Here is a 19,312-nt window from a genome sequence, read left to right as displayed (position 1 = left end):
GCTGGCATAAGAAACCATATCGTGTTTAAATTTTTTGGCAGTTGATCAAAAAGAGAAGCATTTATAGGTAGTGAACGGAAACTTTCGGCTTCGGCCGAAACCGAAACCGAAATTTCTGCTTCAATAATTTTTTTACTTTTCCTGTTTCGGCCGAAATTTCGGTTCAAACCGCAACCGAAATGAGCCGAAACTTTTATAAGATTTTTTTTTAAGTTTTACTTTAGAGTGGGATTATGATGGTTTCCTAATTGTAATTGTTTGTTAGTAAATCAATTTTTAATTATAACAATTGTAGAAATTTTAATTGAAATCACGTTACATAATAGTTTTAAATTACTATTCTCAAAATCATTCTTAAAATGAATTAAGATTTAAGTAAAGCAACCCAAACCAATAGTTTCATCAAAGGTTTCTCAGTAATAAATTTTACAATGGAAAATAATCGATAAAAAACTGGTTTATGGAATCATTTTACGTGACAGGTAGTGATTTCAAACACGGAACTTGCAATATCTGCAATTTGAAAGTATCTCGTGAATCGCACAATCCAAAACTTCAATCACTTAGCGGACTTTCATCACATTTAAGAAGTGGTTTACTCTAAAAAATCTCTTAACTGAAAAAGCAATACAACTACCGGCAGTCCTATAAATCTCAAAAATTGATTCAAACTTCAAAGAAGGTCTGAAGTTTCTTGTGCGACCGTGGCGCAGTGGTTAGAGCGCTTGCCTTTTAAGCAGGAGATCCAGGCTCAAAACGAGCTTCGCATATATTTTTGCGTCACGGTAATGAAGGAGGCGTGAACTTCCTGGTTAAATGCACTTCCACGGTGCTCTGTGACAAGACCTATAGGTCTTCTTGGGGCACCTAAATAACAACAACAAAAAAAGTTTCATAGATTTATATTAGAAAAAAACATTAAAAGCAAAGTTTGGTTTGGCAAAAGTAGCAAAGAGATTCCTTAGACCTCCACCAACATCTGCCGAAGTTAAAAGGTTGTTTTTAACTGCTGGAGAAATTCTTTCAAATGAAAGAAACAGACTTTTGCCAGAAAACATGAAAAAATATGTATTTCGCAGAGAAAATACTTTAATTATTACCTTTAATTATTGAAATGTCTTGACATATTCGAGTTTTTATCAAACTATGTTACATGGTGATTGGCTAGATATATGTAAAATAGTTTTTTTTTGCTTTAATTCGGTGATCATAAAAGGTTCAGGGATTTTAAACATTCATTTTCAAATTTCGGCCGAAATTTCGGTTTCGGTTTCGGCCGAAATTTTGGTTTCGGTTTCGGCTACGGCTTCACTGAACCGAAATTTCGGTACTTTCGGTTTCGGCTGAAATTTCGGTTTCGGTCGATCACTATTTATAGGGTTGTTGAAAATGACTTAACGAAAAAAAATGCAGTTGCTATGAACGTTGCTAATGACGCTTTTTTATACTTACCTACAAACTATCCAAAATACAATAATTTTTAGAATGAGTTAGATAAAACTAAGTTTATCATAACTAAAATGGATCATCAAAGCATTATATCACTTAAATATCAAAAAATTGATTTTTTTGCAAAAAAAATATTTTTTTTGTGGTTATCCACCTTAACAAACTTAAGAAACTCCTGAAAAACTTTTAGTACTAATTGGGAAAATAGAACTCCTAAAATAAGAAACTTTCTAGTACTAGCCCATTTGCTTGGTTTTTTATATAAAAAATAATGCTTTGTTACAAAAAAACAAATAAATGAATATTCGCTTTCCATAACCTTCGTTGATCTACGCAAGAGTTACGAACGATTGACCGAGGAACTAGGTAAGCAATATATAATAGAAGTCAAAAGTACGCCTCAATTTCAAATTATAAACAGTTGCCGTAATTATAGTTTGTGTACGTTTGACTTCTAAAACAGATTTTTTTTTTTCGGAGATTAAATAAATGATTAGAGAAATAAAATAGATGACAGGGATATAACTCGTGTTGTAATCTCGATTTCTATCGCATGATTTTTATTATTGATATCTGTTAGATATTGCTATATATAAAACAGCGACAAGTCATATGGAAAAGATTCAAGAAAAGCAACCTTTTCCATATGACTAGTCTTTCCATTTGATTTCGCTAAGAACTCGCGCTGTACTTTTGAGTTCTATTGCACGATTAGTTCTTTTGATATGTTGGATACCGTTATATAAAAAATAGCGACAAGTTATTTCTTTCAGTAGCGATATAACAGATATCAGATATACAACTCGCGTTGTATTTTTGACTTCTATTGTATGATTTGCTCTTTTGATATCTTTAATTTAATAGCTGTACTTTTGACTTCTGTTACATGATTTGTACTTTTGATGGCTGTACGACTTGTATTTTTGATAACTGTACTTTTTACTTCTATTACAATGTTTTTACTTTTGATGGCTGTACTTTTAGCTTCTATTACATGATTTGTGTTTTAATAGCTGTACTTTTGACTTCTATTACGATTTGTATTTTTGATAGCTGTACTTTTCACTTTTATTACACGATTTACACTTTTGATGGTGTTTTTTTGGCTATCACATATTTCGCTCTTTTGATAGCTGTACTTAAATAGATGTACTTTTGACATCTATTACATGATTTGTACTTTAGATATCTGCTTTATATTGCAATATATATAATAGCGAAAAGCTATGCCTATCATTAGCAAAATAGAACATGTCAGAGATTTAACTCACACTATACAACGTTTGATTGAGCTGTTGATAAACGAGAGAATTTTTTTTTAATCTTAAAAAAAAATTATCTCAAAAAAAAAAAAACTTGTAACCTAACTCTACAAATTAGGTCATAAAAACCAAATCACTTACTATGAGTATAACAAAAATTATTATTTTTAATAGGGCGGGTGAATAAATAAGAGCAATTGTTTTTACTCAGTAATTGCTCAGCCTTACGTGAATAAAAACTTAAGCAAAATTGTTGAAGATTAAAAAAAAAATTCTCTCATATATCATCAATACAATCAAACGTATAGTGTGAGTTAAACCTTTGACATGTTCTATTTTGCTAATGAAAGACAGAAAAGGCTTTTCGCTATTTGCTATGTTGCAATATAAAGCAGATATCTAAAGTACAAATCATGTAATAGATATTAAAAGTACATCTATTAAAGTACAGCTTACAAAAGAGTGAAATATGCGATAGCCAAAAATACACTATCAAAAGTGCAAATCATGTAATAAAAGTCGAAAGTACGGCTATTAAAAATACAAATCATATAATAGAAGCCAAAAGTACAGCCATCAAAAACACAAATATTGTAATAGAAGTCAAAAGTACAGCTATTAAAAATACAAATCAGATAGTAGAAGCCAAAAGTAGAGCCATCAAAAATCCAAATCATATATTAGAAATCAAAAGTACAGCTATTAATAATATAAATCATAATAGAAGTCAAAAGTACAGCTATTAAAAATACAAAATATATAATAAAAGCCAAGAGTACAGTCATCAAAAGTACAAATCATGTAATAGAAGTCAAAAGTACAGCTATTAAAAATACAAATCATAATAGAAGTCAAAGGTACAGCTATTAAAGTAATGTAAATTGCTTAACTTTATGTGAATAAAAATATGAAGAAAACTGCTGAAGTTTTTATTCAAGTAAAGCTGTCTAACTGTTGAGTAAAATGAGCAATTGCTCATTTTTATTCACCCGGCCTAATATGAATAGCTGTAACGTGACAAATAGCATTAACTAGTTTTTTAACGTTTCCAAAAAACAAAAGTATTACCTTGTGTTGAATTTGAGCTCTTTTCCTAAACTGTTGGTTCATGATTAATAAAGTAAATTTGAAATCATCAAAATTTACTAAATTGAAATCATATTTCCACAGTAAGGAAACTTTAACAAATTAGTCGAATAGCAGAACTAAATAAATTAAATAAAAAATTATAAAAAACAAACAATAAAAACAATAAAAATCTCTAAACCTTCAAAGGTTTTTTACCAAAGTTTCTAATTATAATAGTAATAAATATTTAAACATAAATAATGATTTTTTTTTGTTTTAAACAAAACTGAAGATGAAGACTATAGAGCATGATAACAATTAACAGAACATTCAAAAGATTGAGAGCACTTAGGAACAGACACAGTATAAGGACGAGACTTAATTGAATGACAAGAAACATGAGAATAAATTTTAGTAGATGGCACCAGAGACTCTAGCTCTGGTGCCATCTACTAAAATTTATTTTCTACTTGCTTTAGAGCAACTACTATTGTAATATTTGTAGGCATTATTAAAGAGTGTCATTGGAAGATCCTCAATAGATATGACAACAGTATTTCATACAAAGACAGATTAGAGATTTATAGAGATAAAGAATAGAATCCGGAGTAAGATATCTGAAGCATGATAAAGAGATGCCACCTTAGCTAATTTTATAATGGATTTGATATGTGGTTTCTAGGAAAGATCAGAAGTAAGAGATAATCCTAGAAGACACAATCTAGATGACTGATCTTTACCATTCATAGATGAAAAATAATCCAGATTATTGCAATAACGATTAGCTGAAAATAATTAAGTTTTATCTGAGTTAAAGATCAACAATCAATGAGAGCGCCATTCCATGCCAGAATTCTGATTATTAGAAGTCCAAGCAATCAGAAGCTTGACTTCTAATAATCAGATATCATCAGAAATTATCAGGTATCATCAAAAAATAATGCCACCTTAGATGTGAAAATTTCTGAGAGATCATTATTAAAGACTATGAGAAAAATCAGAGGGCCAAGGATAGAACTTTAAGTCAACCCTGACATTACAGTAAAGGAAGAAGTCAAAAGTACAACATGAGTTCTATATCACTATTGAAATATATAGCTGAATATATAGAATGTATGAAATAATTGAATAAATGAAATATAGCAATAAACTAGAACTTTAGAATATAATAATAAATTAGAACTTTTCTTGAAATTGATGTTTTAAGAAATGCACAAAGAAGCACTTTAATTAAAAAAAGGGGCACTGTTAACATTAACATTAAGTTCAGTAATATTATATAGAGATATTTGTTAACAAATGTTAATGCATAAAATAACAACTGGAGCCTAGTTGAATCATCAAATAGATAAATATTAATACTGAATCAATCCATGAAATGTAAAATTGAAATAAGTTTCTCACCACTTAAAAATAATCTTTGCTAATAGTACACCAAAATAACCATACCACTAAACAACGAACACCAAAATAACCATACCACAAGGGTAATACAACGTATAGTTGGCTTACAAAATCTTTAAAGCATTGTTAATAAAAAATAATAGCCACGCTATTAATTTCCATGAAGCATTTAAGTCATCTAAAAACCACAAAATAACAACAACAAAAAAATCCTCTAACATAAACTAATATTCAAAAATAATACTTTCACAGATAAGAAGTCACTGAACTCAACCAACTTAAAAAGTTTTTGGATGCAATATGAATAAAAATATATTAAATATTTATAATAAAAGTAATTTAAGATCATAAAAGTAATTTTAGAAAATTGTTAGTGTTCTTAAATGGTTTGTAGTTTAATTTTAAAAATAAATCTGATCATATCAAACTATACCTATATATGTGGTGATTTGCTTATAATAATAAATTATAAAAAACTTGTTCAATGATTTACAAAAAAAAATTCCAAATCTGAAAGACGAAATAAATAATTATAAAATAAACTTCCAAAATACATAACTATAAAATTAACTTATCAAAATATTTTCACTGATGCAAATAGAAAATATATTATTTTTGCATATAACATAAACAAATAAAAAACTTAAAGCTGATTTATATATATGGGTTAATGAAGTAAAGCAAATTTACTGCTATTAAATATTTAATAAATTTTCCACTACTTAGAAATACTCTTGTCAACTGAAATTAAAATATCTTACTTTTTGAAACAATTATTTAAAAATTAAATGTTGCAAGACCTTATTCTCAAACATAACAAACAAAAACATCTCAAAATTTCAGTCAAAACGCAGGATGGGGAAGGATTATTATCAAAACTTTTAATAAAAGAAAAACACACCCCACATTATTAGCGATTCCACGGCTTAACAAAAAACATTTGACGTTTGACAAAAAACACGTAGTTTTCATAAACTTTGCTCTCTTATATCTTTTTGTATGGTTAAGCCAACGCCTTGAGGTTTTTTGCATCAGTTAGTGTTACTCAATCTCTTTCCAACCATATATAGAAAGTACTAAGTTTTGAATGGCTTCATTTATATATTACCCATATCTTGAGACCACTTTTCATAAAAAAACTTGCCGCGGGAACGTTTTTTTAAAACGAAGCTTTTGATGGTAAGTATTCCTAAGATCTTAAACACATCTAATTTTTATGAAACTTTCCATATTTATTAAGAAAAGGACGAGGAATCTAATGGAATCTAGACGTTTTTTAACATTTATACAAAAAATTTTAGTTCTCAGTGTTTAAAAACTTCAAGGTTAATTTATATAGAAAAAAAAGTGTTTTTGAAAAACGTCCAGGTGGAAATTGCAAGTTTAGCCTTTCCTTTATTTAAATCAAGTATTTATTTAAGCTTACCTAAAGAATTGGTACTTAGGATTTGCATATATAAACTATGTGTATATATACATCCTTTTGTTCGCATATTTAATGACGTTATCTGTTTTGATTTTTGCGTTTGTTTTGGTTAAATTATGAAAATTAAATTGAAAGTGAAAGTAAGTGAAATAAGTTTTGAAACAAAAACATTTTTCTGTGTTATTTTCATTTTTTTTTATCTCAGGCGTTTTCATAGGTTTACATAAGCAATCTTAAAGAGTAAGTTTCTTATTTTATACTTATTTAGTTTTAAATGTTTTGAATTTATATATTTTTAAAATGAATTAACAAAATGTTTTTAACACGTTATTGTGTATCTGTGTTTCTAATAATAATATTTTTACATTTTAGATATAATTTCTGCTGTTATACCTACCTATTGCAGTTGTAAGTACTCCAAATTTCAGAAAGTTCGTTTGCTATAATTTATTTTCATTAAAAATTAAATTTATTGAACAATCTTCTGTCTGCTAAATAGGTTATTCTGAACAATTTCGTCAGATTTTAACCCCCTTTTGCAGTAATTTACTGACCGGTCTGTAAATTATACAATAATTTCAAAATGATGTATGATTTGAATTCCATGATTCTTTTATGCCTATTTGTATGGTGTAATTATAATATAACCCCAAATTTTATTTTCCAAAACTAAGTAAATAAGTGAAAACCATCAGTCTGTAAAATAGATGATTCTGGTTAATCTCGTCAGATGAATAAAAATGGGGCCATTATGAAAAATTTCGAATCAAATTTAATAACGGTTGAAAAATATCAAATATATTCAAATTCGGTATGCCCGGTTGGTTTGTGCAGCCCTTTTGCAGTAATTTACTAACTGGTCTGTAAGTTATACAATAATTTCAAAATGATGTACTATTTGGATTCCATGGTTCCTTTATGCACATTTGTATGGTGTTATTATAATATAACCCCAAATTTTATTTTCTAAAACTAAGTAAATAAGTGAAAAACCTCAGTCTGTAAAATAGATGATTCTGGTAAATCTCGTCAGTTGAAAAAAAAAAATTGGGGGTATTTTATTTTGTTATAGTCGTTGGATCACTATGGAAAATTTAAAGTCAAATGTAATAATCGTTTAAAAGTTATTCTAAAGACAATATGACACTAAAACTAAGTAAATAAGTTAAAACCCACAGTCTGGAAAATAGACAAATCTGAACAATCCCGACTAAATTAAATAAAATTATTTTGGTATTTTATTTTCTTATAGTTAGTTAATCATTATGGAAAATTTCAAGTCAAATGTATTAACGGTTCAAGAGTTATTCAAGAGTCAATATGACACCAAAACTAAGTAAATAAGTAAAAGCCCTCAGTCTATAAAATAGACAGTTCTGGGCAATCCCGACAGAATTAAAAAATTATTTTTTTGTATTTTATTTTCTTATAGTTGTTGAATCAATATGGAAAATTTCAAGTCAAATGTAATAACGGTTCAAAAGTTATTCAAAATTCAATATGATCCAAAAATACTCGGTGCCGTAACACTGCAAATTTTCCATACTTCAAAGGTCGAATGATATAAATTATATATTTTTTTTTAAATTATAAAAAAATCGTCTGGAATGGCTAACATTATATTACTAACTTCAAAGGTCAAATGACCCCTCATTTTTTAAGTCTGGTTAAGCTCTATACGATGATATAAATTATATATATTTTTTTAAATTATAAAAAAATCGTCTGGAATGGCTAACATTATATTACTAATATATATAATAATATATATTGTCAGACTAATATTATTAGTCTGACAATAAGAATAGATAACCACAAAGCTTATGAAACAAAATTCTACAATTTATATTCATAATGATGGTAACGATAATAACATAAATATTACAGCAATATTGTAACATTTACAAAAAAAATGTCCTTTTACGACGGTTAGCTTTCTTTAGTAAGACACAAAATAAGGTTTGTGATTTATAGAAAACACAACGACATCATAAATGCCGCCGCTCCGTTAACTATAATTACGGAAACCGTTTTAAATTTGAAAACGAGGCGTACTTTTGACTTCTATTATATATTGTTTACCGAGAAAACTAAGCGTGTCACCTTAGGCATAGCTTTACGTTAATAAACTAGTAAAAGATAAATCTTAGGAATTTATTTGAACTTTTTATTTCAGTACAAAATAATATGTCACATCAGTGGGATTTTGATTTTCATATAGATGTATTTTCCAATAAGTTACCTTTTGAGATCATTAACATAATTCCAATAGGAAGCAGAGGAAAAAACAAGCTGAACATTCCACATAACTTATTGGTTATTCCAAGGCTCGATAAAAAAGTTAGTGGAAGTGGAAGGGGAAGGCAATTACAAACAAATAAAGACTTACCTCCTATTAAACAACCTTGCAATTTATCATGTATGTCAGACTATGCCAAAGCCGATACTGGAAACAAATTGAATATGGCAAGTGAATTAGAATATCCTTCCCTTAAATCTACAACTCAACAAAGTAACACAACTTCTGCTCAAAAGAAAGATTTTTTCTTACCACAAAAACAAAAAAAAGTCTCTAAGTCAACTGGTCCAGTTTCAAAAGAAATTAAAAATGAAAATTTTAATTTACTTAATTTAAATAATGTTCCTAATGAAATTAAGCAAATTGAAAAAGTTGGAGAAAATAATGATGTTTTGTTTAAAGGCGAAAAACAACAAGTAAATATATTGCTTAAAGAAGGCAATAACAAAAACTTTCAAATACATTTAGATGAATTGAAATTAACTTCTAAAGAAATTGACATTCACTCAGAAATTTTGTTTAAAGATAATAATTCTGATTATATTTCTAATTCTCTAAACCAAGTAGAGTTAGAGTTTAATAACATTGAGAAAAAATCATTGATAAATAAAGTTGAAAGTCTTGAATCAAATATATTTGAAAGCAATGGCCCCATTAATCATGAATGTATAAATGATAAAAATGAAACTACTAAAAATGATATTCTAAGTATTGATTTTTTAAAATCACTTTTAAACCCAGAATGTTATGTTCTCGTTGAAAACTTATCTAAAAATATAAATGAAGACGATTTTAAAAAAGATATTAATGTTTTTGGTGAAGCTGAATCCTTCCTTTTTCAACAACTAAATAATTCTGAGAAAGTTGTTCTTATTAAAATGAACCAAATGAATGACTGCGATTTAGTTTTTTCTGGTTTAGATGGCTCAATGAATGAAAACAAAAAAAGAACAAGTGTTCGTAAAGTTGTTGATATATTAAATGTTTAAAGCTTTAAAACTTTAATATTTAGTAATTCTTAGTTAGTTGTAATCTTTTGATACTTTAATTAAAAAAAAAAATTTTGTAGTTTCATTTAATTTTTATGCCTTTAAAAAATGATAATGTGCAATGCACCATATATTTTATGTTAGATTATAGAAAGTATATGTATGATACATATTGTATTGATTGTAGCGTGAAACCTTATTAAAAAGAAGCATTTGAAAGCAGTGCTGCACAACATTTTTTTTCAACATTTCAACTTAATAGAGTACTAAAAGATTTTTGAGAGGGTTCTCTCCCCTGTTAAAAATTATTTTAAGGAATAGTGCCTTCTTTCCTCCCATTGTAAAAATCTGCCTCTATTTTAATGGTATTATGTATTCTTCATTTTTAAAACTTAGAGATATTTACTTTAGCTTATAATGTAGTATGGTTAGCGAATCATGCAATAAATATGATAGAACAAATGATTTGGTATTTAAAGAATATAAGCGATACAAGAAACGGAAACCGCCTCCTGATTTTAGTGAAGTAATTGACTTTCATCAGCCAGAAAAGTATATATCTTTAATTAAAGAGTCTTATGTAGATAGTACTATTCCAGAAAATGTTTTTTGCAAAGTTGGTTTAAAGCATCCAAAAAACTGGAAAGTATATGAGTTGCTAACTTGTCCAGGTTTTATTGTTATACAAAATCCATTTATATGTTATGGTGCACAAAGTCATTGGATTAAGCAAGCTTTAACAGAGTATACAAAGAAACCATACCCATGTAATTTAGATGCTTTGGTGGCTTTGGATAAAGATAAAACAGTGTGGGAAATCAGTCAAGAGTAAGTATTATATTTTTTATAATATTCTAAAATTGATTGTAATGTTAATTTAAGCAACTACAATATTATATTACTTATAAGTTCTTTTTCAGAAAATCTGTGGAAAACAACTTTATCAATCAGTTAAGATGGACACACATGGGATACCATTTTGATTATAACATTGTAGACTATAAAGCTAAGGAGTATTATGGATTTCCAAAAGATCTTGCTGAACTTACAGTTACTATTGCAGATGTGTTTAAGTTTCAAAACTATATTGCTGAGACAGGCATAATTAATTATTATCCAGAAGGCAGTAGTATGGGCGGACACACTGACCATTATGAGGAGGAACTATCACAACCGCTGATATCATATAGTTTTGGACAAGCAGCAGTTTTTTTGATTGGTGGCCCTACAAGAGATATAAAACCTGAAGGTATTTGTTTTAGCTTTTCAATTTTATTTTGTAAATTTTACTGATACTTGTTCATTAATTCATTTATATTGTTAAAGTTAATATCTATAAACATTATTTTAATGTTATTTTTATTTAGTTAAATTAAAACTATTAATGTCATTAATGTTTGCTTGTATTAAAGTTAGTTTTCAGTAATGTGTAAGGTATTTGGCTATTTCTTTCTAAATTAGTAAGCCATACTGTGCTAGCCAAACTCAGTTGAAGTGTCGCTGGCATCATTACATGAAATAAAATTTTTACATATTGTTTTACATATTGTTTTACATATTTTACATATTTGTTTTATATTTGTTACTCATTTTAGCATAAAATTTTTTTTATGCTAGAATGAGTTTTTATGCTAAGATTTGTTACTCATTCTAGCATAAAGGTATACTCCATAACTCTTGCGTATGTTAAAATTACAACTTAAAATGGGAAATTACCTTATTATAAAATTAAAATAAATAATAATGAGAATAAAGCTTTACTAAACAGTGTTTAGTTGTATTAAATGAGTGAAAAGATTATTTTATATATGTTTATGTATATATTTATATGTGTGTGTATAAATATGTGTGTGTGTGTATATATATATATATATATATATATATATATATATATATATATATATATATATATATATATATATATATATATATATATATATATATATATATATATATATATATATATATATTTATATATATATTTATATATATATTTATATATATATTTATATATATATATAAATCACTTAAATTGCTAGTTTAGATAAGTACTCTGATGTCAAATAGAATAGCCTGCTGCTGGGGGCTTCAGTAGATAAATCAACTGACAAATAGCCTGACTCGCAGCGGAGTGCTGCTACATCGACTGAGGGTTTGGGATGGGGCAGCAATCTTTTCTTTAATTATTCTTTCTTTTTTCTTTTTTTTTCTGAAAACTGTATGCTATAAAGATAAGCAAAACTAGTGAGCAACTGCTCATCTAAACAAGCTATAATAGATATATATACATATACACATATATATATATATATATATATATATATATATATATATATATATATATATATATATATATATATATATATATATATATATATATATATATGTGTGTGTATATATGTATATATATGTGTGTGTGTGTGTGTGTGTGTGTGTGTGTGTGTGTGTGTGTGTGTGTGTGTGTATAATCTTATTTTATATATATATATGTATATATTTTTGTTATTTCACCTCCCCAAGGCCCAGAAGGCCACTACAGATGAGTAGGCTACTTAATTGTGGTTATAACCCTCTCTCAACTCTATAACTCTGAAACACGAACCTTGACAAACAAGGCCGCTGCGAAACACGAACCTTGACGAACAAGGCCATCTACTATAGCATATTTATATATTGCTCACTTTTTTTGCTTATCTTAATCCATATGTCTTTTTTAGAAAAAGAAGAAGAAAAAAAAAAGAATAATAAATGAAAAGATTGCTGCCCCATGCCAAACCCTCAGTTGATGTAGCAGCACTCCGCTGCGAGTCAGACTATTTGTCAGTGGATGTATGTACTGAAGTCCCCAGTAGCAAGCTATTTCAGTTTGACGTCAAACTGCTCACCTATATATATATATATATATATATATATATATATATATATATATATATATATATATATATATATATATATATATATATATATATATATCAACAAAAGCGAAAATAAGAAGAACTTAGCTAAAACACAAAAAACATGAATATGACTTAGCTAAAATAAAACTCAAAAAAAATAAAATGCTAAATATATTTAAATCAGGCTTTTAGTTATGTTTGGAATAAGGAATAAGGTGTTTTTATAATATTTTGGGAAATTCTTTTGAATAAAGTAACGTAAAGTAATCAATAAAAAAAATGATTGTCTTAACTAAATGCGCACATTTACTTGAAATTTTAGTGTTTTTTTTTTGTTTTTTTGTTTTATTAATTTAAAAATTTCAAATTTCCATATAAATACTTGGTAGTAAATAATTATGCATTTAAAAAATATATATATATTTAACTCTTTTTTAAACCATTTCATGCTATGTTCAAAACATTTTTTTTTCTTCTAAAGATTAACATTTATTATAAAAAATTGATAATTATATATAAATAAAAAACAACTATGTATGCATTTTCATTTATATTTAAAAAATTATCAGCAGCGGTTTTAAATTTTTGTTTCATTAATTAAAAAAAATATTAAAGATCAAATTTATTTAATTCTATCATCTTTCATTCATCAAAAACATTTGTAATTTTTTTTCAATGAAATCTTTTTTTATCTTTTTAAATGTATTAACTTTATTGATTTATACACAGTTCATTACAGTTGTCAAAAAAATCGAAATAATTTTGTTTTAATAACATTTGTTATAAATTTGTTGTCCATTAGAAGACAAACTAGTGGTCCAAATAAAGAGAATATTGCTTTAAGCTTTCCAACAACTTCCATAGCTGTTTTGGTTACCATTTTATGCCATATTGTTTACAATGACAGACCAGTCACCATTTATTTCAGATGCTATCCATTGTAGTACAACTAATACAATCTGATCTGGATATCTTTTACTACTTGCTTAATAGTATTCAACCGTCTTTGTACTAACAATTGAGAAATTCTTGCAATCAAGTCCATCAAGTATCCAATCCAGATCAATTATATTATTATGGTGTGTATCAGTTACCGGTTGAGGTCATGCTGCATCTGCAACAACTGCTCCTCCAATGAGCATAAATGACACTAAGTCCTATGCATCGCAGTAAAAGTTTTTCCATTGGTTGGTACTAGCCATTTCCCACCAACCAAGTCTTCTTTTTCCACATGTTAAACATTTTCTTTTGAGTTGGAAATTGCCCAACAACACTTTGAAAATATGCAGGAAACTGGAAGCATCTTTCAAATTCGGAAAATAAGATTTTTATAGCAGCTATAGTAGTTTCATGAAAAGCGTTATGTACAATCTGAACATTCTATTTGAATTTGCTTGGTGCAAAACTTTATTGCAAATTCTAGGAGGTTTTCTTAAACTTTCATCCAAGTTTCATCTTTTTCATACACATCGTGCAACAGTTTCCAGGAAATTTCACTAGACTTGATAGTAATATCAAAAAACTAACAAAAATTAAACTCAGGAAAAATGAATCTTTTTTTGTTTAAGAAATTATTTCTAACATTTTTTATCAGGTGTACGACATTAAAAAATAAACTTTTTGTGATTGAAAATTTATTAACGAACTTAGAGCATCTTAATCGTGTAACTTCAATAACTTTGCGTAGGTTGAAACATTAGTAGCATGGTTACAATACCTGACTCTAAAACTACTCTTTTTTAAAATATCTCAGCTCAAAATTTCATCTTTTAACCAATCACTGTTGATTTTGGTAACTGACAAAGCTATTATAATGCGGGGTATATTTTCTTTTAGCCCAATTATTATAAAACATAAAATACTTCTACAAAGTTCATTCTTATCATTGGTACCAATAAATTCTCCTCCACGATACTTTGCACACTTTTGCAAATACACTTCATCAAATAAAACAATAATATCCTTTGATAAAGTATTATTCTCCATCAATAATTTTGCAACTTTCAATTAATCAATTTTACCTTCTTTTATCTTGTTTAGAAGGGAAACTGAAAATAAAGTTCAAGAAGACTAAATTTACAATTGTTCCTATGCCTGAACCAATGTGGCAAAGATACAGAAAAACCTTTAAGAAACAATTTCACGTGCAAGTCTTTATCAATTTTGATTTCATTCCATAACTTCTGGCACACACTCATCATTTAATCAATTCAAGTTTATAAACAACATAGTCTACATATTTTAAAAAGGTATATCCCGGTGTGCTGTCTGCTTCATTCATTGATTCTAAATCAAGTAAAGAATCGATTGGTACTCATCTTCTTGAAAAACCCTTTTTTGAGGAAATCTTCTTGGTAGTGAAATTGTAAGTAATAAAGATGGTGTTTCTATACAATCTGGATAAATAGTAGGGACTGATTTTGAGACTTTAATCAAGCGAAATCTTATCTCGTTCGCCCTTTATAAGTTATGATGAGGAAGTTGATCGCCAGTTTTTTCTGTTCACAAATCAAAATCCATCTGTTTTTTTCTATTTTCGTTTGTTGGAAAAGAAAATACAGGAGTTGATTGATTTCCTGAATAATTTGATCTACATCCAACAACACAGCATTTGTTAACCATATTGCACGTAAAGCTATTTAAGCAAATGGCCTTCAAAATTTTTCGGCAAAAATGCAGGATGAAAGGCCGTGTATTTTAAGTAGGCCATGTTAATTAGCAACATAATTAAGGTTAATTATTATTTAACAACATAACTAAGGTTAATTATATATTAACAACATAATTAAGGGTTAATTATTAGTTAACCACATTGATTACTATTAAGTTCAATATTATTCATTTTTTATTTTAATTTTATTGATATTTTTTTAAACTTAAAAGCTGTTGTATCGTTACATTTTTTTACTTTGTGTTATTATTTTTTATTATTTGAAGGTATTTGGGTTCGAACAGGAGATATTATACTTATGACTGGTCCTTCGCGGACTGCGTTTCATGCTGTTCCTTGTATTATTACAAAAAATCAAAAAACAATACCGCACGACATAGGTGTATCGTGTCAATTATGGCAAACCTCTGAATATTTTCCTGCAGCGGAAAGAGCTGAATATTGCAAATGCATTGATTGTTCTCATCATTTTTGGACTAATGCTATGAACGACTCATCGTGGGAAAAGTTTGCTGAATATATTTCCAAGACAAGAATAAATATCAATATCAGACAAGTTCATAAACACGTGGACACAAATAATAAATGAAATACAAAACAATGAAAAAGTTATATTTTCAAAAAAGTTGTTTGTTGTTAAATTTTCAGTTAACAATCGGATCTAATATAATTTTGAAATATAAATAAAGTTCTACGATTACAATTGCTTAACTTTTAAAAGAACTCCAATAATATTATCACTTCATATAAAATCAATTCTTTTGCTAACATACATTATGGTGAAAAAAAATCTAAAACGCAGATTCGAAGATAAAGTCCGTTTTCGTTATTTTGTATTATATACTTTTGTTTTTTCTGATGAAAAACAGTTTAGAATACTCATTACTTATTTATAATTGCAGAAATTAACCCAAAAATAAGTGCAAACCACTGGAGCTCTGCGAATTGGTATTTTCAGTTTCGAATCGAATCGATGCGGGTTTTGATTTACGAATCGAATCAGCAATATATGGAAATCCAAAGTTAAGCCTTTTTTTTTTTTGAAAAAAAAACTCTACTTAAAAATTTTTTGCCCGGATTATTTTTTAGCGGTTGTTTGGCAGCAGTATAACAATTACTTTCGATTACAATTACTTTACTCTGGCTGAGATAAATGAAAACATTTTGATAGCATCTTTGCGTTGGATCTGAAAAAACATTACCTCTTGCGAAATAAATAGTGATTCGAAAAACTCGAATCGAAGCGACACTTTATTAGCGAATCTAACCGATTCGAAAGGCCCTAATATATATATATATATAAATATATATATATATATATATATATATATATATATATATATATATATATATATATATATTTATATATATATATATATATATATATATATATATATATATATATATATATATATATATATATATATATATATATATATATATAAGGAGCAGGAAAAAGTTTTAAGTGAAGTATGCAAATTATAAATATGCTTTTCTAGTTATTCTTTCAAAGATCAATTTGCTAATTTCAATTGTTTTTTTAAAAGGGTACAATACATTTAATGTTTTTTTTTTTTTTGAATCAAATAAATTATTGGTTTTCCATTTAAAACAGAAATATAAAAATTTCTTATATATAGAATTCTGTTTTCTTTGGGGGGTAAAATTAGCGTGTTTGGGGGTTAATGTCGAAGTTTTAATGTTAAGTTATTGAGTAAAAATGATAGAAATGTCAGGGGAATATAAGAAAAGTTTCATTGAAAAAATCAGGGAAAATCTCAATCTTGACATTTATTAATTCAATTCTAATCTAGAAATTTATTGTTAATCGTTCAAAAAGCACAACGTGAAAAAAATAACAATAAACTCTAAATATTGTATACGAATTTTTTAAACTTCCATCTCTTATTTTGAGAACCTCCGGTCTATTATACCTTCTTGGTTTAACCAAGTAGCACACTGTAAATCTGTCGTCGTACCAGGTAAACTATCATGTGTCATAAGAAGTTAAGTTTCAAGACCAGTGAAGACTCCATTTGTTACGGTGGTTGCCCAACAATTAAATCTTGATTTTTTCAAAAAAAAAAATAAAAAGGAAACCTTTTTCATAAGCAAAATTTTATCCTCTTTAAAATGGTATATAAATCGTATATGTTCAATTTATATAAAGTTTTTTTTTTCTCATTTTTATTTATAGGTATATAAGGTTTTTTTTCGCATTGTTATTTTTCACGTTTTTCTTCATTTGTACTTGGGTTTATCTCCTCGGATAATCCTCAACTCCGTATCGAACCTAATGTCTTGGGGTGTATCTTAGGTTTTATGATTTTTAATAAACTAAAAGTCATTGATTAAATGAATATCTTACGTTTTAAGCAACGTGATGCAACATAAAATATATTATTTATTAGATTTTTATGAATGTATATTGATGTGTAATGACTTATTTGTTTTTTTTATTACTTCTAACTCTTTTAGACATAAATATATAACAATGGCCAATCGAAATAAGCAGAACTAATGCAAGAAAAATTAAAAGAAAGCCTTCTCCCAATCGGTTTAAGAAACAGGAAAAAATTGATCTTACTGCCGAGACACACAGTTTCAATACAATAAGCATGTGTTCTAGAGCAAAAAAATTAAATATGGGTATTCAGAATCATTTGGAGTGTCGTGATATGTATGACTATAATATCCTTATTAACTTTTTTGTTCTCAAAAATACTTTTTTGGAAATAGCTTGTCCAAAATGTCATATGCTAACCATTGACCTATTTGATAACACACAAAAAAGAATGGGATTTTCACATAATCTCGAGTTCAAATGTAGATCTTGTGATCAATGGAGTCTTGCTGTTTACTAATCTAAAGAATGTGTAAAGAATATCAGTAATACAACTGCAAGAAATATATTTAAAGTAAATGCAAGAGCGGTAATTGCTTTTCGAGAGATTTGTCGAGGTCATTCAAGTTTAAACACATTTAGTCAATGCATGAACATGTATGGTTTAGCTAAAAACGCTTTTGATAACTTAAATTCGATTGAGATATATTATACATATAATGATGCAGCTTTAAAATGCATGAATAAAGCTGCAGACGATCTTCAAGATTCTTCAGATGGTTCAACACAACAACGTATAAAAATAGACGGAGCGTGGTAGAAAAGAGCTTATTTATCTCTTAATGGATTTGTTACTGGTATCGTTGAAGATAAAGTCGTAGATGTACAAGCTTTTTCCAAACATTGTAAGAGTTGCCTTATGTGGGAGAAACAAAAAGGGTCACCAGGTTATGAAAGATGGGACCCAGTGAAAAATAAAACCGCGTCCCACATGGGTTACGCGTGGGTTCCGTGTGGGATTGATGGGATTTACGTGGGACGGTGTTTCCCATGTGGTATCCGTATGGAAATTTGTCACCTTAAACTCATGTGGGTAATCCCACATGGGTTACATGTGGGAACCATATAGTATTTACACACATGGGAAATCCCACGTGGGCTTCCTGTGGGATTTGTATGGGAATTAATTTGAAAGCTGGAAACTAAAAAAAAAATTTTTTTAAAAAACTAAAAAAAAATTTTTTAAATCGACATTGCATCGCGTTACGTTTATATTGTGTGAAAATATTTTATATTAATATAGAGAATGACAAGCAAGTATATAAGTACCACGAAAAATGTTTATCTTTCTTTATAGAAATAAGATTAAGATTTGTGCAAATAGACTTATTATTAGGATAATATAATAGTTAATTGAATATAGATCTTGAGTAAATTATTTGCAAACAACTGATGCAAATTGAAATGTTGTCAAAAACCAATCTTGCATGCATGGGACACTGC

At 27.7% G+C, this 19,312-nt stretch overlaps 1 protein-coding gene across 1 annotated transcript; it reads left to right on the top strand.

Moving 5' to 3' along the window:
- The first annotated feature begins 10,055 nt into the window (after positions 1-10,055).
- LOC100210027 (nucleic acid dioxygenase ALKBH1) lies at positions 10,056-16,343 on the top strand. The gene is made up of 3 exons (XM_065810417.1): positions 10,056-10,725; positions 10,818-11,146; positions 15,732-16,343. The coding sequence occupies exons 1-3, from the start codon at positions 10,322-10,324 to the stop codon at positions 16,052-16,054; spliced, it is 1,056 nt and encodes a 351-aa protein (XP_065666489.1). The 5' UTR covers positions 10,056-10,321; the 3' UTR covers positions 16,055-16,343.
- Positions 16,344-19,312: the final 2,969 nt, after the last annotated feature.

Source organism: Hydra vulgaris, chromosome 11 (assembly GCF_038396675.1).
Source record: "Hydra vulgaris chromosome 11, alternate assembly HydraT2T_AEP".
Lineage (NCBI taxonomy): Eukaryota > Metazoa > Cnidaria > Hydrozoa > Anthoathecata > Hydridae > Hydra > Hydra vulgaris.
This window is presented reverse-complemented; position numbering and strand designations above follow the sequence as displayed.